The 22,457-nt window shown below is 35.7% G+C and overlaps 1 protein-coding gene across 2 annotated transcripts; it reads right to left on the bottom strand.

The window, feature by feature from the left end:
• Positions 1-18,276: 18,276 nt before the first annotated feature.
• LOC101662262 (olfactory receptor 10AG1-like) lies at positions 18,277-22,405 on the bottom strand. 2 transcript variants are annotated; one of them, XM_045291003.1, is made up of 2 exons: positions 22,378-22,405; positions 18,277-19,187 (listed from the first exon to the last, which is right to left on the bottom strand). In XM_045291003.1, the coding sequence occupies exon 2, from the start codon at positions 19,165-19,167 to the stop codon at positions 18,277-18,279; it is 891 nt and encodes a 296-aa protein (XP_045146938.1). In that variant the 5' UTR covers positions 19,168-19,187; positions 22,378-22,405. The 2 variants fall into 2 exon arrangements, with proteins under 2 accessions (XP_045146938.1, XP_012861568.1); XM_013006114.3 differs by lacking the exon at positions 22,378-22,405 and having other exon boundaries at positions 18,277-19,290.
• Positions 22,406-22,457: the final 52 nt, after the last annotated feature.

Raw genomic sequence — 22,457 nt, 5'->3', positions numbered from 1 at the left:
CTTCACCAAATTTGCTTATGTACCTATTTGTCTTTAGTGATAATATTGGGAAGGTGAGCACACAATGATATAATTTTTGTTCTTTGATGCCTGACAACTGATCCCTTTGATACCTCATGATCACACGGGCTGGTGTGCTTCTTCCATATGGGCTTTGTTGCTACTGAGCTATGGCTGCTTGTTTTCTTTCAAGTCTTTAAGACCCTAGACATTATATCTTTTGATAACCAGGCTCCATCAGCTTTCTTCACCACATTTGCTTATGCACCCATTTGTCTTCAGTGATCATGTTGGGAAGGTGAGCATCATGGAATGCCAGTTTAATCGAACAAAGTAGTCTTGCATTGAGGGAGTACTTGAGTGGAGGTCCAATGTCCATCTGCTACCTTAATACTAAGCCTATAAATATATGCACATAGATCAATTTCCCCATCTTCAAATATAAATATATTTACATATGTACATGCCTGTATTTAGACCTCTATAAATGCCCTATGCCTCCTCACTCTTTCCTCTATTTCCTTTTACTTCCCTCTTGTCCCACTATCAGGCTCAGCCTTCATTTGGGTTTCCATAATTTCTCTCAGTGAGTCTTATAGTATTTCCATTCTCAATGTTTCGAGGAAGCCCAATAAAGTTTCCTACAGTGGTTGGACCATGTAGAACCATTTTTAAGATGCAAATCCTACTAGATTCTGATAAAACTTGAGCAAACAATATTCTGATATCATTCCACGTGAGATATGGGACAAGATTTCTGAATAAACGAGTTTTTGTTGTTCTGGAACACTTCAATTTCAAAACTCTAACTCTGAGTGATGCTGACTTTAAGAATATCAGTTTCTATCAAAAATCTTCAAAAATATCTCTGTGATAATTAGTACATAGTGATTCCTAAGAATTTCTGACTATTCCCAACTTTGTGGCAAACGTTTTGCTTTATGATTCTAATTCATACACATATAGGTTTGTTCCAAACAAAATATGATGAAACATGTATCTGTGATCATGTTCTGCCAATTATACATTTGTCTTAGTGTCTTTAGGGGGCTTTCCAAAAAAAGAAAAATGGCCATTCAAAACCATGGCTTCCAAAGGGATTTTCTGGGCCATTTTTCTCAAAGGGAAAGGGTCTACTATGGAGGATTATTATTAAAATGTTTACAATTTTTTAATTGTATCAATGAGAAAAAGAACATTTACAAGCAGAATTATTTATGTCCCTTGAGGGTGACAAAACTGCTATATTCATGTGGTGTAAACATATCAAGAAACAATAGTTTCATATTTTGATATGTTTTTAAAACTTTTTAAGGATTTTGTAGCAATATTTTGGATGCATCCTCATGTTTCACTTCTGACATAAAGCTTATATACATTCTGTCTATCCTTCTAGCTCTGTGTATGATTACCTACACATCTATCTATCCATCCATATGCAGGAAAGGGTAACCCTATACTATTATAGCAAGAGGGATTAAGGAGGTTAATTTTAAATGAGGGATTATGATTTTCAAAACAGAGAAGGTGAATAAGAGTGAGCGTTGAGACAGTGTTCCATTGGAGTCATGGAGGCATGACAACGCTGAGGTACAGCAGGTGTAGATCCCAGAATTAACTACACTAGTAGGGAATTTGACAGTCAAATCTTTATTATAAATCTTTATTGTACATAAATAGCAAGATTTTCTGATAAATAATTACAACTTAAAAACAATGAGAAGTTTTCATATATTAAGGAAAGCAAATGAAGTGGGTGAAATTTATACTTTTGAAAATAAATGTTAATGGAATACATGGCAGTTTTCAGGAAAAACGTTTTTAAAAATTAATACTTCATAGTAGTGCAGGAAAGACATCCTGTAGTACAGTAGTTTAAATATCATAGATAGTGATTAAACAGGAATATAATGATAAGAGGAATATTTATTTCAATGGAATTTGGAACAGGAAATATTTGTGTAGTTTTGACTTGCGCAATGTGAATGCAGATCACAAATGCATGAAAAATAAACCATATCAGAGTAAAGGAGCCATGTCAACACAGTTGGCTATGCATTGAACTGTTGTCCCCAATGTCATGGTTGAAACTCACCAGCCACAGGAGAAAGTGAAGGTGTTCGCTCTCATAAATATTTTAAAATCTCCAAAAGCCAAGGAGCCATTGTACTCTGTCTTGAAGGGTTGCTATGAGTTGGAACTAACTCCATGGTAGTTGAGTTTTATGCCAGAGTTAATAATTCCACATATTTATAATAAATGAGTAGAAAAATAAATAGCAAAATATAATGGAGTGGGAAAAGAACCACTCATTATATCTTAGATAAAACTGCCAATATTCCTGATAAATAAAATAATCTTGAGTGTTTAAGAACTGGAAAGTACAAATAGAAACATAAACATATAACAACATAACTAAGAAATAAAATAATCCCTTAAGCATATGAAAAACTTGAAAATAGTGTAATTCTGAAGTGCACAGGATTAAATTTATTACAAAATATGTAGCATCTTGGGAAAACATATATTTTACACATAGTGCTTTAAATGTGCAAAATGGTTCAAGTACTATGGTGAGGAATTGGGCACTATTGACTAATATTAGAGTTGTTATTTAGTCTTTTATGGCACAATGGTTTGCTCTTTACTACTAACCTAAAAGTATGTGGTTCAAACCCAACCTGCAACACAGCAGAGAAAAGTCTGATGATTCTCTTATATCAAAAATATAGTCAAGCAATGGAGGTTAGTGAAAGGGCAAAACATCATATTTGTAGTTATAGTCATAACTATTCCTACCAGATTAATACATAAGAGAGCAAAGAGGACATTAAAATAGTAAATATATGGGAGTCCCAGACCACACTATTCACTGAGCACTCTCAAAGCAAAAATTCCAAACCAAAGTGTAATGACCGCCAGTTCCATGACATTGGTATAGCAGTCATCTGCTTCTTCTCACACCAGGTGTTTCAACCGCAAGTCTAAGGGAGTATGTCAGTTTTCTAAATATGCTACATTGAGTTTGAGCTAAAGCCTACTAGACTTACAGGGGTTTCCAACATGAAATCATTATGGTATGGCCTTTGAAGTATGATGTGCACCTCAGAAAGACAGAATCTAACATGTCAGTAGTCACAGCCTTAGCCATTAAGCCTTTAGCAAATCACCTCTGACCATAGTTGAGGGACATGAATAGCCTTGCTACCAGACAGAGAGCATTATAAAGTTGATTTTGTCAGATGTATATAGGTTAAAATGTAATACCTTATAGTTTGATTTCCCCTTTTGACTAATTTCAAAATTGTTCATTTGCACTATTTTCTGCTTTTTTTTAATTAAGGTTTTCCTATGCTTTGTCTAGTCATTGTTATTGGGTTTTTCTTTATTTATTTTGCTTCCTTTTTAAAATTTTGTATGATTTTCTGTATATGAAATCCAGAAAAGGTAGATCTATAGAAACAGCAATTAAATTAATAACTGCCTAAGGATATGGGGGAGGAAGAGAGAAAAGGGGGCGTGAACAACAGTGAGTCTGAGAAGAAAACATTCTGAAATTGATTGTGTGATGATTGTCCAAAGCTTCTTAATGATTGAAAATTAAATTATACTTATAAGGCGAATGCCTATAAAACCTTTTTTAAAAAAGAGTACAATAAAGAACACCCTATAGAGCAATGTTGCTTTGTAACACATTCCGACATTTAGTCACCAAGAGTGAGAATCAACTTAACAGCAATTTTTAAGCTATCCAGTCTTTGAGTCAATATAATATACACACATCTGTAATTGTTTAATTCATCTATATTTCAGTCTTGTTTATTGCCAGAAATTTCAGTCTTGTTTATTGCCAGAAATTGCTATAGTATGCACACTTTTTTAGTGGTAGAGTCAGGAATATTGTCAGAGACTAAGTGAATCTTAAGCAGACATGGGATTTCATTCTTAGTTTAAAATGCCGGAATCCATAGGAGATTTGGGGGTTTTTAACTTACACAATTGTAAAAGTTTTAGTTTGACTTTTCACAGTTTAGCTCAATTAAAATAGAGGTCGCTATTTATTAAGCTCTACTTACAGCTAATATGAAAGAACTATGAAGTAAGAATAAAGGAAAATAATTCAAAATAAAAATAATGAAAGGCATCCGCAGATAGCATTTCATAAAAAGAAACTTCATATACATATTAAAATATGTATATTAATTATGCCCCATCTAAAAATCAAAAGCATTCCAATGGAAACTACAGTGATGTATTCCAGATCAAACTAATATTTAAAAATCACAAAGTGTGATAATATTGAATGGCACTCAGGAACTGAAACATGACATTGGAACTTTCTAACACTGTGAATATAAGAGCAAAATGATACATCTACTCTTAAAATGTATTTGATCACTAAATATAGGCTCCAATCTCTAAGATGTAGATTCTACTCTAATGAGTTCTTATGTGTAGTGTAACAGTATGCATGTCTTCAAGGAGCCCTGGGTATAGTGAGCTGTGCTTTGGACTGTGAGTTTCAAAACCACAAGCTGCTCTGTGAGGGAGAGATGAAGCTTTCTATTCTTGAAGAGCTACAGTCTCAGAAACTCACAGGGTCAGTTCTAACCTGTCCTAGAGAATCGCCCAGAGTCAGAGTTGACTAGATTACAGTGAGTTTGGTTTGATTAGAAGCAGCCCACCTTAGTAGAATGCATTTTATATGATTGCTGATATTTAAGCCCTGAAATAACAGATCAAAGCAAAATTAAATATTACATATATATCCAAATATATGACTGTTTTCCTATTAATAAAAGGACAGGAGAGAAAAAAGTGGATGTCAGAAAAGAATCTGAAACTTCTGGAAGACAGAGTAGCTAAAACAAATGGAAGAAGTGATGAGCATGTTCAGCATATCTCAATCTAAAAAACTTGAGGCAGAAATTCAAACTTCAAGTTAAGGTGTTGATGGGCAAAATAATGAACAATGCAGGAAGCATAAAAAGAAGGTGGAAGGTTTTATTTAATCTATTATTTTGATAAGCATTGGGGCTTTATCCAGCTTCTTGCTATTGTAAACCATGCTGCAATAAATACAAGAGAGCATAGGCCTGTTCGTGTTCTGTCTTGTATTTCTTTGGGGTTTCTGCCTAGCACAGGTATTGCTGGGTCGTATGGTATAATATGCATCCCTAAAAACAGCGATGAAGCCATGGAATACTTCATGACTCAGAGGGGCCTGGAAACCATTATGCCAAGTGAAGTTAGTCAGTCACAAAAAGACAATATTACATGAGTCCACTACGATAAGTATAAACAGCAAGATGAATGCTGGATTCTGTTCCCAGGTCATGTAATCTATCTTGGTCTACTGAGCAACTCAGCAAAGAGTCTGCCTAGCATTCATAGACCATATTTCACACCCTCTATATGCACATTTTAAAAGCCACTTTGTCAGAGGAGATGTCACCTCAGTTGGGGTGACTTTTCCAAGAAGTGGGGAGAAGGTGACCATTCAGTTGCTACTATACTATTTGGGGCTAAGGCCACCCCAAATCAACAGACACTCCTACCAGAATGATAGGTGAAACTTACTGGATATTCAAATCAAGATGGGGGGCAGTGAGGAAGTACTTCTTAGAGAAGGTGAACACATTCCTCTTGGTGGGAACATGGGAGGAGCAACTTCCCATTGGGATAGAGAGTGGGAAACATGTAATAATATGTATATAGCGCCTAAGAGGAGAATATGTTAGGTACTATGTTTCTAAATGGACAGTTTTGATCTAGTTTCTCTCTAGATATTGGTGACCAAGGCTGCATGCTATAGATTACTGGGACTTGAGATGCTGTTCTTTCAAGGCACACCCACCCTTCATAGGCCACACCAGAAATGCTCGATATAAAAGCTCCACTAAGCAAACTGGGATTTACCTCAAACTCACCAGTAGCCCTTGGACTTTAGGCGGAAACACCCTAGTGTGATAAGAAACAGATGGCTGCTCTCCCAAGGGCATAGAGTTGGTGATCATTGGAGTGGGGTTCTGATCTCTTCCCTGGAGGGTATCCAATGAGTGATGGGCCAGGATTACCATCACTCATTTTAATGCCCTTCTCATATTTGTATGACCTATAATAATCTGGTAGGCACGGTGCTGCCACTGTCAATCAATCTTCTTGAAGGTTTAGCCCTATCACCAACCCCCATTGTTCCAGTCACTTAAGGGTTGAATTTGTACAAGTCAACAATTCACATATTGCAGCTCGTAGCCATCCTATTGTTAGGTGCCATGGAGTTGGCTCTAACCCCATGCACAACAGAAGGACATGCTATGTGGTCCTGTGCCATCCCCACAATTGTTCCTATGCTTCGGCCCACTGATGCAGTCCCTGGGCCAATCCATCTCAATGAGGACCTTCCTCTTCTTTGCTGCCTTTCCACTTTACCAAACATGATGTCCTTCTTCTGGGACTTCTCCAGGAACTTCTTCCATCAGTACCAGTGGTTCTTGCTCCTGTGTTACCTCCTAAAATGGTGGAATGTCCACTCGTTATTTTTGGAACTGTGGCTCTGTGTATTCTTTTCATCTTCTTTTGATACTTTCTGCATCATTCAATATTTTGTCTATGCAATCTTTTCATTTGCAACTCGAGGCCTAGATTTTTCTTGAGTTATTCAGTTTCTGATATACCAAGCTTATTCTTCCCCTTTGGCTTTCCAATTCTAGGTCCTTGCACATTTCATTATAATATTTGGCTTTGTCTTCTAAAGCTGCCCTATGAATTTTCTATTCAGTTCCTTACTTCATCTTTTCTTCCATTTTTTTAGATACTCTGTGATTAAGAGCAAGTTTCAGAGTCTCTTCTAACACACATTTTGATCTTTTCTTTCTTTCTTCTCTTTTTAATGACCTTTTGCTTTATTCATACATGATGGTTGTCTTGATGTCTTCTCACATCTCAGTAGTTCTTCTGTCATTAGTGTTCAATATTTCAGATCTGTTCTTGAGATGCTCTCAAAATTCAGGTAGGATAGACTCCAACCCACTCCATATGAAGAAACAACATGGTGCCCAGCTACTGGCAAGAATAGCATCTAGGGTCTTACAGGTTTGTGTTCAAACAAGCAGTCATGTAATTGAAGCACCAATTAATTGCATGTGGAAAAAGCACACAAGTCATATGAAACAAAGATTGTAAATTATATCCAAACCTGAAGGATGGAGTGGTATAAGAGCTTACATTTTGAATACCTGGTTTTCAGAAATCTATGGACAACACTGAAAGCCAAAATTCCACTTTAGGGTCCACATAGGTTACATCTGCAATGAATGCCCTCAGACCATACTTGAGGGATATGAATAGTCTTGTATCAGTTGGAGAGCAATGTAAATTTGATTATGGTAGATATAGTTAGGTTACAATATAATATATGATCACTTGATATCCCTTTTGATGCATTTAAAAGTTTTTTTCAGTGCTTTTTTAAGTGAAGGAGAAATATACTTGGACTATAATCCTCTTGTGAATGCCCTCTGACCACAGACCAAGGATGTTAATAGCTTTACAGAGCATATTGAAAAAGTGGATTACTGCAGATGTAATTAGGTTAAAACTTAATACCTTATCATTTGATCTATCTCTTGCCCCACTTTAAATTTTTTCTGGGTTTTCAATATTTTCTACTTTCCTTTTGATTGAGGAATTTCTTTATTTTGCCTTGTTATTGTTCTCACTTTTTGTGTGTATGCTTTATTGTTTAAGAAATCTAGGCTAGGTAGACCTATAGAAACAATAACTAGAGTAATGGTTTCTTGGAGGCGTGGGAGGGAAAGTTTGGGGGAAGTGGGTAGCTAATAACAAGTATATAAAAGGAAAAATCTCTGAATTTGATTGTGGTAATGATTATACAAATCTTGATATGACTGCATTTTGAATTGCATGATATACAGAGTATGTGCCAACAAAACTGTTTGGGAAAAAAAGAAATGAGAAGAAATCAACAATAATAATACCACAAAGAATTGGCAAGATTTAACCATTTCCAGAGTTAGGATATTATTGACAATGTTATTAAAGAATGAGCTTTAAACTGCACTGGAGGCACTATTGAAAATAAAAGGCTCCAGGGATTTACAGAATTCCCATTAAATTGTTTCAACAAGCTGGTGCAACACTGGAGTCACCCACCCATGAATGCCTAGTATCTGCCTGTGGTAGTTACATAATCTGTTTTAAATTTGAGCGTATTAAGAATGAAGTGGCAGAGTTTAGCATGTCAATCATGTCGCAGCTTGATGATCTCATGTGGAGGTGCTGAGGAGATAAATAGCTTGTTGGAGGCAGGACTCTCACTTCCTGGGATACATTTCCATTGACAAGACACATGGAGCCACACTAGAGCTCTGAAGTAGGATAAGCCACGTAGAGACCCCTGCCAGCACTGAGGTTCTTATACCACACTAGATCCACAAAACCTTCCACTCACTGGCCTGTGATCTTCCTACATTTGGTGTTATTGTGTGCGTTTCTTGAGTCTGTCTGAATAGGTCTTCATAGATTGGTATCAGACATATGGGATAATATTGGACTTAAGGACTTGATCTGGACTAGGCTGGTATGTCTGCTCAATATAGAATTTTTTTATATAAAACTCTCTCTTATACACATATGAGTGTGTATGAATTTGTTTCTCTAGTCAGCCCAGACTAACCCACTGTCCAAACAACTGCAAGAGATCCATGTTTGCTCATGCATAAAGTAAGTGACCCAACAGAATACAGAAACTATCAAACAATATGATGAATAGTACATGAAAGTAAAACTTTCCTGAGGATATATTTTTTTTAAAAGGTTGCATTGGTTCATTGGAATTGGAGAAAGGCTTACTTATAACTTTGAAATGCAGATGATACAACCTTGATTTCTGAAAAAGGGGAGGACTTTAAGCACTTGTTGATGAAAATCAAGGATTCCAACCATCAGTATGGGCTAAAACTCAATGTAAAGTAAACAAAAATCCTCTCAAGTAGACCATAATGATACATGAAAAAAGACTGAAGTTGTGAAGGATATTTGCCCACTGCATTTGGTAAATCTGTGGTACACAACCTCTTTAGAGTATTGAAATACAAGGATGTTACCTTGAGTAGTAAGGTGCACCCGACTCAAGTCATGGTATTTTCAATTGCCTCACGTGCTTGTAAAAGTTGGATATTGATTAAGGAAGATCATAGAAGAACCCATGCATTTGAAATAGGGTGTTGCGGAAGAAAACTGAAAGTACCTTGGACTGTCCAAAAGACAAATAGATCTGTTTTGGAGGAAGTACAAACAGAATCATCTTTAGAGGAGTGGATGGGGAGATGGTGTCTCATATACTTTGGACATGTTATAAGTAGAGACCATACCTGGAGACTAATATCATGATTGACAAAGTAGAGGAGCATCAAAAAAGAGGAAGGTCCTTGAGAAGATGGATGCACACGTGGCTTCAACAGTGGGCTTTAACATCCTAAGAGTTGTGAGGATGGCACAGACCCGGGTGGTGTTCATTCTATTGCACATAGGGTTGCTATAAATTGGTACCAACTCAATGGGACCTAGCGGCAAGAACAGTGCATTGACCGGGAGCTCCTATAAATTCAAGCTGTAATCAGAATACGCAGCATGATCAATATTAATGCTAATGTCAGATGGATCTTGTCTGAAAAGAGAATACTAGAAAGATGCTTACATGCGTTTAATAACCTGTGAAAAGGCATTCAATTGTATGGATCATAAAAAAAAAAGACTATAGAAAAATTTGAGTAGTACAGCCTATGGATTGCAACTTAAGGCAAAGATGACCAAAACTGTCACAACTCTACCAATCATAATAATCATGAAATTGTCAAGGACTTAGTATTGCTTAGATTCCCAATCATTACCCAAGAAAGCAGCAATCAAGAAATCAACAGAGATATTGCATTGGACACATCTTATTAAAAGATCATTTTATTGGAGGCTCTTACAGCTCTTATAACAATCCACACAGTATTGAGCAAATATTTTGCAAAAGACTTTTAAAATATTGATGACCATGAATTTCCCACTGAGGACTTATATATACCCAGCAAGCCACGGTATTTTTAACCATCTCATAGGCATGTGAAATCTGTATAACAAATATGAAAGCCTGAAAAAATTGATGGGTTTGAATTATGGTGTTTGTGAAGAATATTGGACATACTATGCACTGCCTAGAGAACACTCAAATCTTCCTTGAAAGAAACATGACCAAAAGGAGGATGAAGATACAGTGTCTGGGGTCTTAAAGGCTTGAAGACAAATAGGCAGTCATCTAGCTGAGAAACAACAAAACCCACATGGAAGAAGCACCCCAGCCTATCCTGACAGGATCACTGAAGACAAAGCAGGTGCATAAGCAAATGTGGTGAAGAAAGCTGATTGTGCCGGCTTTTAAAAGATATAGAGCCTGGGGTCCTATAAGCTTGAAGATAAACAAGCGGCCATCTAACTGAGAAACAACAAGCCCATATGGAAGAAGCACACCTGCCTGTGAGATTACGAGGTGTCGAAGAGATCAGGAACCAGGCATCAAAGACCAAAAAAATCATAGCATTGTGAATGAGGAGGAGTGCGGATTGGGGACCCAGGGCCCATCTATGGGCAATTGGACATCCCTTTGCAGAAGGGCCACTGGGAGGAAATGAGCCAGTCAGGGTGCAGTGAAGTAAGGATGAAACATACAATTTTCCTCTAGTTCTTGAATGCTTCCCGCCCCCCCGCCCCCCCACTATCATGATCCCAATTCTATCTTATAAATCTGGCTGGACCAGAGGATGTATACTGTTACAAATAGGAACTGGAAACACAGGGAATCCAGGACAGATAAACCCTTCAGGACCAGTGGTGTGATTGGCGATACCAGGAAGGTAGAGGGAAGGTGGGGTAGAAAGGGGGAACAGATTACAAGGATCTACATATAAGCTCCTCCCGGGGGATGGACAGTGGAGAAGTGAGTGAAGGGAAACGTCGGACATTGTAAGATATGACAAAATAATAATAATTTATAAATGATCAAAGGTTCATGGGGGAGAGTAGAGAGGGAGGGGGCGAAAATGAGGAGCTGATACCAAGGGCTCAAGTAGAAAGCAAATGTCTTGAGAATGATGATGGCAACAAATGTACAAATGTGCTTGACACAATGGATGTATGTATGGATTGTGATAAGAGTTGTACAAGCCCCCAGTAAACTGATTTTAAATATACATGTATATATTTAAAAAGGAGAATGATACTTCATTCCTCATACCTTTCATTCATCAGGAAAGAGTAGTCCATAGAAAAGATCTATATGTAGACGATTAGTGAAAAAGTGGAATAGCTTCAAGACATGGAATGACACAGTGGCTGCATCAACAGGCTCAAATGTAATAATAGTAGTGAAGATGTTGCAGCAATGGAGTCTACATAACAGTAATGACATAATAACTCAGGCCAAACAGTCTCAGTGACTTCTAAGTTTTCTGCTCTACTAGTATACTGGATTTATTTATTTTTCCTTTTTAATAAGAATGTCAGTTCACATTTTTGTCCCATTCTTTTAAGGACCAATCCCTGGAAAAGGACATCATGCTTGGTAAAGTACAGGGCGTGCAAAAAGATAATGCCACATGGTTAGTAATTATTGTGAAGTTGATACAGGACCTTGAAATATTTCATTTTATTTCCATGTGTTGGAATAATCATACTTACTGAGTGTACTCTGCTTGATATATCTACCTATGGTGTCAATTTTCTCATTGCATTTACCTAATTAACTAAAATTAAAAACTAACACATCTCTTTGATCTAAGACTACCAATCTTCTGCTATATGGTTCTATTCTAGTGGCTAGCTGTGTTACTGGAAGTTACTCTGTTGGCGTTTCAAATACTAATAGGATGACTCAGGGTTAAAGATTTTACTAGACCTGCCAGACTAAAAACAGCTTAAAAATGTATTTTTATAGTCAAAAAGAATATTAAGAGATATTTCTTGAAGTGCAATACTATGTGTAATAGGATAATAGCTATATATCTACTGAGAAGACCAATTAAGTTGTTACTGATAACTATACGTTGACCACTAAAGTTAGTAATGAAGAAATTCAACAATGCTACCAATTCTCCAGTCTGAATCAAATGATCAATATGCCTTACTAGTTACTGTTGATTGGAATGCACACATTGGAAAATAGAGAGGAAGGATCAGTGGTTTGAAAATATGGTCGTGGTGATAGAAATGATGATGGAATACATGTGATAGAATTTTTCACGAGCAATGACTTCATTGCACACACCTGTTTTTAACAAGGGAATCTGCATCTATAAACGTGGTCTTTGCCAGCTGAACTAGACAGGCCTCAAAGGAGCGACCTCTGTTATCCCACACTCCATGCTGTTGTTGTTAAGTGTCATTCTTTAGCATAAGCACACATTATGCTCTTAACTTCTTCACAATTGTGAGTCTCTAGAAATATTTTTACAGTTACATTTTCTATTGTTTCTCTTTATCAACTATTGTCATTATTTATCACATTGGAATAAAGCATGTACTTTGTTATAAACCTTATTTTACTTACACTTGTGAATGTGACTGAACAGATCTAACAAATAAAAAGGAAAGACCTATTTAAGGGAACCTACCTCATGAAGCTACAACCCAGGCATGAATTTCAGTATTTCCAAGGAATGACCATGGCTTCTTTAGTAGAAGATAAACAGACTTTGGTGGTCATAAATAGAAAGACCTGGTTCTTCATTCCTGAGAATAATAGACCTTTGAAGGACAGAATTAATTTAGTCTCTGTTAAGAGTTCCAGAAACTCCCATAGGAGTTCATTTTCTCCCCCAAAGTCTATATGATATGTTAAAATGTATGGAATAATGAAAATTAGGAAATATATTAGAAATGGTTTGAATAGTAAGAGACAGTTCTGCTTAAAGGGAGCCATGAGCAAGGTAGGCCAGCCAGACTATTCAGGATAGGATCATGCAGGAATATGAAAGTGGCACCTTATTTCATGAAATTAACTTAGAGAAACATAAACATTCCAGATTACCCAGAAAGAGATATACACTATATACAATTTTAAAATATATGAAAATAATCATTAATGTGAAAACATTTAAAAATTATTTCAAGTTATCTTTTCCTAAAAACTCTGTACTTTGACATTAGGAAAAAATACTTTACTGTTTTTCAGCCTGTGGGTATTTCTGCCTAAGCTGTGATGTTTAACTTTTTGCTGTTGCTTATTTCCTCCATTAATTCTAAATAGACTACATAAGATACCATCTCTGAAACATTTCATGTTATTACCACCTAAATTCCTCTTCCTCAAGTGCCAAGATTGGGTATACCTGCCTATGGCAGCATATCTGACAAATAGGTATGTCAGGGATCCCATAGAAATAGGTGCTACACAGGAATCTCCAGGATGATGGATTTTAGTTATCCTTCAGGTTTGGGACTGAATTCACTCCAAATGATAGACAGGTCTACGAAGGAAACTATCACAATAGTTGAGTATGCACACTTTAGAATAATCAGCCATCCTGGATCAAAAGGGGAACATTTATCTGAGTACAAAGTTCACAAAGATTAGGGAGGATGGAGGAATGGAAGCAGGAAACACAAGGAGAGAGTAGGTTACGTGCTGTTCTATGGAGGATCACCTTGGATGAGATGAAACAAGATGTATATGATTTTCTGAATATATAACTTATTTCCTATGTAAACCTTCACCCAGCCTGCGTATTTTTCCCTATTAAGTTATTTAGAGTATTAAATGTTTTTTAATGTTCATTTGTATTTAGAATATGTAAATTAAATACATGGAGTGGAATGTTAATAGAATTACTATTTTTGTGGATATATTGGCTTCAATATAATAATTATTTTCAAAGGCACACTGTAATTATCATTATACATGTTTGGAAATATTAACCATAATAAATATAATCCAAACTCAAATCACTGCCATGGAGTCAATGTTGATTCACAATGACCCTGCAGGACAGGGTAGAACTCCTCCAAGACCGTAACTTTTCATCGGGTGGAAAGGCTCATCTTTATCCTTAGGAGAGGCTGGTGGTTTCGAACTGTTGACTGTAGTTTTACCAGGCCGATGCCTACCCACTACACTACTAGGGATTCTCCTAAATGTAATTAATCCCATTAAAATATCTAGCTATAAACCCCCAAAATTGTGTTAGAGCATATGCAAATCATGATACACAAACACTCACACTCACACTAGCAATATATATTTATGTATCTATGCATCTGCCTCATGTACACAATTGTAAATACACAGACGCACACATATATCCTTGGTGTGTAAGATTTACTGAATGCTTAGAATTCTTTAGTCCCATAATTTCTTCTCGTAATTTGTATCCCATTTTTCCCTGACCTATCCTTTAACTCTAACCCTTCCTTCATTTTCTTCAGTTCTATTTCCATATATGTGCCCTATAATAATTATTGATGTCTTAGTGATATAGGTTTTGTTTAAATGTTTTAATTCAACCATTAAAGCAACATTTTATCTACATAACAATAGCATGTAGTTTTCATAAGCAACATATCAGCGATAGATACAATTATAGACCTATGCTTCACACATGGAAGAATGAGATTGTCTACCATTATATTATACAGACTATTCTCAAACCCAGATCCACAGCTGGCTGTTCTTTTCCGTTTTGTTCACACTGACATTCTAATGAAGACTTACAAATACGGCTAAGCCTTCGCGACTTAACTCCCTCTTCCACCATCCTAAACCCAGCCTATGTACACGTGCATACATACAAACATACATGTAAATAAATATCACTGTGTTTCTGAAAATGAAAGGGCTTAATTTATTTGCCTTATGGCTTACTTTAACAACAACTCATTTGAATATAACACCACTGATTCCTTTTTCTGAAGGGAGCCTCACTACCTAGTAACCTAATCAAATCAAACATGATCATAGTCCAAGAAGTCAACTCTCATTTGTTCTTTTTTGTAAAAAAGAGATAGAATAGCTCATATCTATTAGAGGTTTTAATACTCACATGTGATTTCCCTCTTGCTACTTGTCTCACCTCTCTTTCAACTTCCCCACACTCTGTATTGAAGAGAGAGAATAAAAGAACTTCCCAGTTTCTCTTTCACTGCCCTCCCCATCTAATAGCTTCAAGGTTGATCCAGATTTTCCATGGAAAGACTCATGGGATAATTTTTATGATCACATTTTCATTTTTAATTCTCTAATAATTACCATTCCAATTTTAATATTTTAACATACATTATATATAATATTTTTATATTATATTTCAAATATATATTTTTCACATATAAATTATCTGACAAACTTGGTGCTATGCTTTCTTTGCTATTGGCCAGGGTAGGTTTATGTCCTCTGCGTTTGTTTTCAGGGATGTTCCACCTGCTTATGTCTTGTTCAGCATAAGGAGAAGCAGTAAACTCCCCTCCCCATGTGTAATGGGGTGCATTCAAGTATATATGAACGTGATTCACGTCCTTTGTAATTAGGTGCTATTGAGTCAGTGCTGATTCACAGTGACCATATGTATTGCAGAAGGAAGTCCTGCCAGGGGCTATATGATCCTCACAATTGTTCTTATGTTTCAGCTCATTGATGTAGCCACTGTGTTACTCAATCTTCTCCAAGGTCTTCCTCTGTTCCACTACCACTTTATTTTATCAAGCAGGATGTCTTTCTCCAGGAACTTGTCTCTCCTGACAACACGTTCAGAGTATGTGAGACAAGGATCGCCATTCTTGCCTTTAAGGATCCTTCTGGATGTAATTCTTCCAAGATGGATTTATTTGTTTTTTAGGAAGTCCTTGGTACTTTCAATATTCTTCACAAACACCATAATTCAAATGCACCAATTCTTCTTCATTCTTCCTTATTCAATCTCCAACTTTCACATGCTTATGAGTCAATTGAACATACCAAGGCTTGGGTCAGGTGCACCTTAGTTTTCAAAATAACAGCCTTGCATTTCAGCAATTTAAAAGGGTCTTGTGCAATGATCTACCCAATATCATATATCATTTAAGCTTTTGACTGTTTTTCCATGAGCATTGATTGTGGATTCAAGCAAGATAGAATTCTTGATAACTTCAAACTTTTTGCTGCTTATCATGATGTTACTTACTAGTCTAGTTGTGAGGATTTTGATTTTCTTTACCTTGAATTGTAATCCACAATGAAGGCTGCAATTAGCAAGCGTCTCAAGTCCTCACTTTTAGCATGCCAGGTTATGTCATATGCATATTGCAGGTTGTTAATAAACCGTCCTTCAATCATGTTGTTACCTTCATCTTAATATAACTCAATTTCTCAGAACACATCCTTTAAAACACTATACTTTAAAAATATATAGGGGCATCAGCACGTTCTTTTAAAACAATATGTCTGTTGACAATCCTTGTGTTTTGGAAGTCTTTTGCTTTCAGAGATGAAAGAATTACTCAAAAAAAAAAAAAAGAAAGAAAATCACAGTCATTGACCTGGTTCAAATTCCTAGTGATGCTGCAGAACAGAGGAGAACTGCGTCTGTGCATTTCTGAGACTGTGCTGTTTTCTTTTTTTTTTTAACTGGGGTAGATAATCTTACCTTTCTCCCTTGGAGAGACTGGAGGTTTCAAACTGCTGATCTTGTAGTTGCCTGTCCAACTCATGACCCACTACATCATAATGCTGAAACGGAATAAGGTTAATTACAGTAATAGCAAATGATGAAAAGGACCCCCGCAAGCAAGCAGTTACTCTCTTTTGTGCTTTTCACATCAAGATTTATGATTCCATGTTCTTGATTATACAGATAACAAAGTTATCGTGGTAAGCATGAAAAAAGTCAAAAATATTAATGTAAAACAATATAGCATTTTTTCTGGGATATCCATGAAGAACAATTGGTCACATATGTTCATTATTAACTTTAAATAAATGTGGTTTTTTCCATGCTGTGTTAAGGGGTGAATATGGTAACTTTTATTTTTTAAAGATATGTATCTTCTTCATATTTAAGTGGAATTCCTGTCTCATATTATGTTAATCTATTATATCATCTGTAGGAGGAGCCGTGGTGTTATAGTGGTTATGCTATGATCGCATGGTTGGCAGTTCGAAACCATCAGCAGCTCAAAGCAAGAAAGACTGAGTTCTACTCCAGGGAACAGTCACAGTTTCAGAAACCCACAGAGGGTCAATGTGTCACCATTGACTCCATGGCAGTGTGTTTAATTTGGAGTTATCATCTCTAAAAACTTAAAAACAAGAAAACCCAAAGTAAAAATGTTTTAATATGCTCATGGTTTCTAATTACTTATAAATATTTAATAATAATATCTATTTTATCAAACCATGCATTATATAGAAATCTTTTAAGTTGATTTACACAAAAGTAAACCCCAATTTTAGTTTTGGTTGGTATTGATAAGCTAAGATAATTTTTCCAATAAATCCTCAATGAAATTATTCTGTTCCTCTAGGGAATAGTCTCTGAAGAGTCACTGTTAAGCCAAGATGAATTTATAGTTTCATTAATGCATATAGCCAAGTTGGTTTTCAAAATGTTTTTCACAAGTATGTGGACCTTTGTGGAAATGAATACTATGGGTTCCAATAAATATTAAAATCTTTACAATTTTAAATATTAAAATCCTTACAAATTAAGTTAGCACCTTCTAAAATTTTTATTGAAGAAAGGCACTGCTCAATAAAATTATAGAATTAAAGAATAAGGAAGAAATGATGGAAGGAGAAAGAAGATCACTTTTATGAATGGCTTAATTATATATTGTTGTTGATTTCATATATATTTTTTAAAAATTCATTTCTTGAAGTGATTTGGGTAAATATATACAACATCCTTCTTTAAAAACGAAAAGAAAAAAATTAATAAATTCCTCATTATTCCTTATCCTTCAGACCTAAATACTGATCTGACTGGCTAAAATAAAAACGGAGGCAAAGTAAAACCGAAATGCTCTTGGGGTCTTTAGTAACAAATAAATTCATGACAAAAATATATTTTTAAGTAATTATAATATCACAATAGAATGTTTTATAATGTGTGACACATGCACTACTTATGTAGTTGGGAATCATTCCCGCAGTATGAAAAGACCAGGTATATTTGTTTAGAGGCAGAAATTTGATTAAACATATGGCAAGAATTCTCATAAACCCAGTCTTTAAAGAAGTGAACTATTTCACAGCAATTTTCTCAGTGCCATTATGACATCCTGGTTTCTTAGACTATATATCATGGGATTAATCATTGGGGTTAGAATGGTGTAAAAAAGAGAAAGGACCTTTCCAGTTCCTTCTGAGTGACTGCTTTTGGGTCGTAAGTAGGTAATAATTCCTGATCCAAAGAATAACCCCACAACCATAAGATGCGATGAACAGGTAGAGAAGGCTTTAGTTTGGCTTGTGGCTGAAGGCAACTTCAGAATGGTGGAGATAATTTTACTGTAAGAGCCAACTATCAACAGAAATGGAACGACACCAAAGAACACAGCCACCAAGTAAATGAGCACCTCATTTACAGAGGTGTCCACACAAGCCAGGTTGAGCACTGGAGGGAAGTCACAGAAGAAGTGGTTGATTTGGTTAGAACCACAAAAAGGCAGAGAAAAAATCTGGTATGTCTGCACAATCTGAAATGGAATTCCAACTATCCAGGAGCCAATCACCAGCTGGACACAGACTGTGGGGTTCATGATGAGAGAATAGTGCAGAGGGTGACAAATGGCCACATAGCGGTCATAGGCCATCACTGTCAGAAGCAAACACTCTGTGGTTCCAAGCATAAGGATAAAGCACATCTGTGTAGCACAGGCAACTAAGGAAATTCTTCTTCTGTGGGTCCCAAGGTTCATCAACATTTTGGGGAGAGTCACTGATACATAGCATATTTCCAAGAAGGAAAAATTTTCTAGAAAAAAATACATTGGGCTCTGGAGAGTAGAATCCAGTTTTGTTATTAAAAAGATGGTGCCATTGCTCATGAGGATAATAATGTAGATGGTTAAAAACAACCCAAAAAGAAACCACCGTAGATGGGGCATATCGGCAAAACCCAAGAGAACAAATTCCATCAATCCAGTTAGATTGGCTTCTGGTGGTTTGTCTTGAAGATTCATCTGTGGAAAACAAGCATTTATGTGTTTCGCTTTACCTTCTTGTGTCTCTACCTCTTCTCTAAACTGTTGTGAGATTTCTGGATTGCCTTGATCACTGCCATTGTTTGTAATTTTATGTGTGCCCAAATCATCCTGCTAAATCACAGCCCAATATCTTGTCAAATTTATTTTAAGATCATTTCACTATATGTTTGGGACGCATATGTTTCGATATACCAAGGTATACCTTGCTCAGCACAGATTCTGCATGAATTATCAGTTGCAGCAGATAGGCCTTCATCTTTAGGCCATCTGATCCCACTTTAGTTTAATGAAATATCTTAAAAACTCGTGCTTTCTCTGTGAATTTTATCAGGCAAGCCATTTAACACAATGACATAAACTTGTCTTATAACTATTCAAATGCCGAGTTGAATGCTTCATTCTCATTTCAATTGATTATTTTAAGTATATACATTCCTATTTGACAGGTCATATTAGATAGTTGAGACAAATTGTTGGAATATCAGGAACATAGGAACAAAACAGGAGGGTTTTATTAAGGAAAATTCGCCTAGAAAATTAATTTGGATGCCAATAATAATTCTTGCCCCAGGAAAGTAAGGGTGGCATAGAGTATTTGTTGACTGTTTACATCAGCCTGGAACAGGTGGAAGGAAGATGTTGGCTATTATGCTATACCCATTGTGCTTGGTGTCTTCCCTTCCTCCCAGCCTGTGTTATTTCTGCTGTTGTCACAACATTTCAGATAGGAGTAAGACACTTCATAGAAGTCCTGGACTTTAGAATACATTTATTGTTATCTATCATTGCTATTTGGGAGCAATTATTACTATTACTTTACCTCACTTCTTATTTTTTATCATTACCTTCCATTTATTATTATGATTAAAACTAATTTCAACATACTACTCTGAATTTTTCACAGAATTCTATACATGAACAATACCCTCACTCTGTATTTTATTTGCCTTTTTGTTACGGGTTTATTCGTGGAAATAAAATGAATTTTTAAAAGCAATGATCAACTTTTACATAGTTGAAATAAAAACCAATTCTCAAGTTGTAGCTTCTCTACAAATCCTACACCATTTTGGGGGGCTTATATTATTATCTTTACACTGTGAACTATAACATCTACAGTACTTTATGCTGCTCAGCCCTTGGAATTTCAATTAGGAGAATAGCTTTTGATCATATATTCTTTTACCAATAGTGAATTTTCTGAGAGGTTCAAGTTATAACTATAATTGTACTTGAAATCAATATAGATAGTAGATGATGGATATTCACCAACACAATACTCAGGCTTGTAGGTAGAGCTGAAATATAGGCATTGACATAATAAAAATGAAAATATCACTCTTAAAAGCCAGAGAACCAGGACTCATAAGAGGTCAAAAAAAGACAAATTATATGTATTCATTTATAAATAACTATATTTATATAGTTGTTGTTTGAATTGTCAAGAGTCAGTTCCAACCCAGAGACCCGTGTTCAACAGAATGAAACACAGTCTGGTTCTGGGTTACCCTGACTATTGTTGCTGTGACTAAGCCTATTGTTGCAGCCCACATGTAAATCCATCTCATTGAGAGTTTTCCTGAAGTCATTCTCCGTAGATGATTGATCCTTCCTGAAAACATGTTCATGGTACCTATCACGTGAGATGGATCTAGCTATCCTACATTCTATAGTGCATTCTGGCTGTACTTCCTCCAATAATATTTTGTTTGTTCTCCTAGTTGTCCTTAGGTGCCAATGAGTCCGTTCTGACTCATAGTGACACAACAGAATGAAGCAATGCACGGTCTTAGGCCATCTTTACAATTGTTCCCACTATAGTCAATGTTTTTCTTCAGTACCATAATCTAAAGGCATCAATTCTTCTTCTGTTTTTCTTATTTATTGTCCAGCTTTTTTATGCATGTGAAGAGTGAAAATTGAAGACTTGGGAGAGACATATTCTAATCTTTCAAACGACATCTTTGCTTTTTCACAATTTAGAGAAATCTTTTGCAGCAGATTTGCCCAACAATATAGGGCACTTAATATTTTCTCACTGCTACCTTCACAGTTCCTGATTATGGATCGAAGTAAAACAAAATCCATGCCAACTGGAATATTTTTTGTTCACCATGATTGTGGGTGTTAGTCCTGTTGTGAGTATTTTTAAGAGTGACTGAAGTTTTTAATGCCCTCAGGCTACCTAACTTCAGCTATGCTTGTATTTATAATATACATTCAAAGAATAAACCCCCAAATATATGACTAATCAAATTAACTTAAATGTTTAGTTTTTATTTTATAAGTACTTTAACTTATAAAATAAAAGTAACTTGGATTCCACACCAATTTTACATGTATGTGTATTTCATGCATCGATTGACTTTAAACATCTTATTAAAATATCGACATTAAAATACATAAAGATAATGCTTATTTGCTACAAAGTTTTGCTGGGAATTGTTTCCTTATTATTTTTTACCAAAAATATAGAAAGTTTTCAAAATCCAATATTTCACATAATTTAATAACCCTATTTAAAATAATTATTGAGGGAAAATTACATTTATGAAAGTCAGAAATATGTAGGAGCTGTTTTAATGACATATCACATTTGTTACTAAATATTACATATTAATTTTAATAATGTCGTGAACTAAATGTTGAATAATAATGTAAAGCATTTAATATTTACCTTTCTAGTTTGGAGGAATAGCAGTCTGGCATTTACAATGATTAAAGACTTTGGCTGCTGAGCAAAAAAGTCTGTGATTTCAACTCACCAGTTGCTCCACAGGAAAGAAAGAAATGGCCAACAGTGTTTGTAAAGATGTTCAGCCTTGGATTTACGAAGGGCCAGTTCTACTCTGTTCCACAGGGTCAAAGCGAATTAGAGTCAACTCAACCAATGCCAATATATTTGGGTTTCAGTTTATTTGGGGCAATACTCTGCCTTCCTCATTAAAAAGGTTTAAAGATTTAAGAAGTTAAATTACTTTAGGTTAAAGAAATTGTTCCACCGAAAGTATTCAATCCAGTTCAAGATGGTCAATTCCTTTTGAGCCTTAGTACTCTTTAAATAGATAAAGAATGGTTATCTCTATTGGGAACACTTACAGCTGACAAATAACTAACTAATTAAGTAAATCTCTTTGGCACTCTTTGATTTTATTTCCTTATCTTCCCAGGATACCCTTCTATGGCCCTCAGTGGACTACAGTGCACAAGTTATTTTATGT

Source organism: Echinops telfairi, unplaced genomic scaffold (assembly GCF_000313985.2).
Source record: "Echinops telfairi isolate 266 unplaced genomic scaffold, ASM31398v2 ScPeMD7_60;HRSCAF=208, whole genome shotgun sequence".
Taxonomy (NCBI): Eukaryota; Metazoa; Chordata; class Mammalia; order Afrosoricida; family Tenrecidae; genus Echinops; species Echinops telfairi.
The sequence above is the reverse complement of the archived record's forward strand: the minus strand, read 5'-3'. Positions and strand labels throughout refer to the sequence as shown.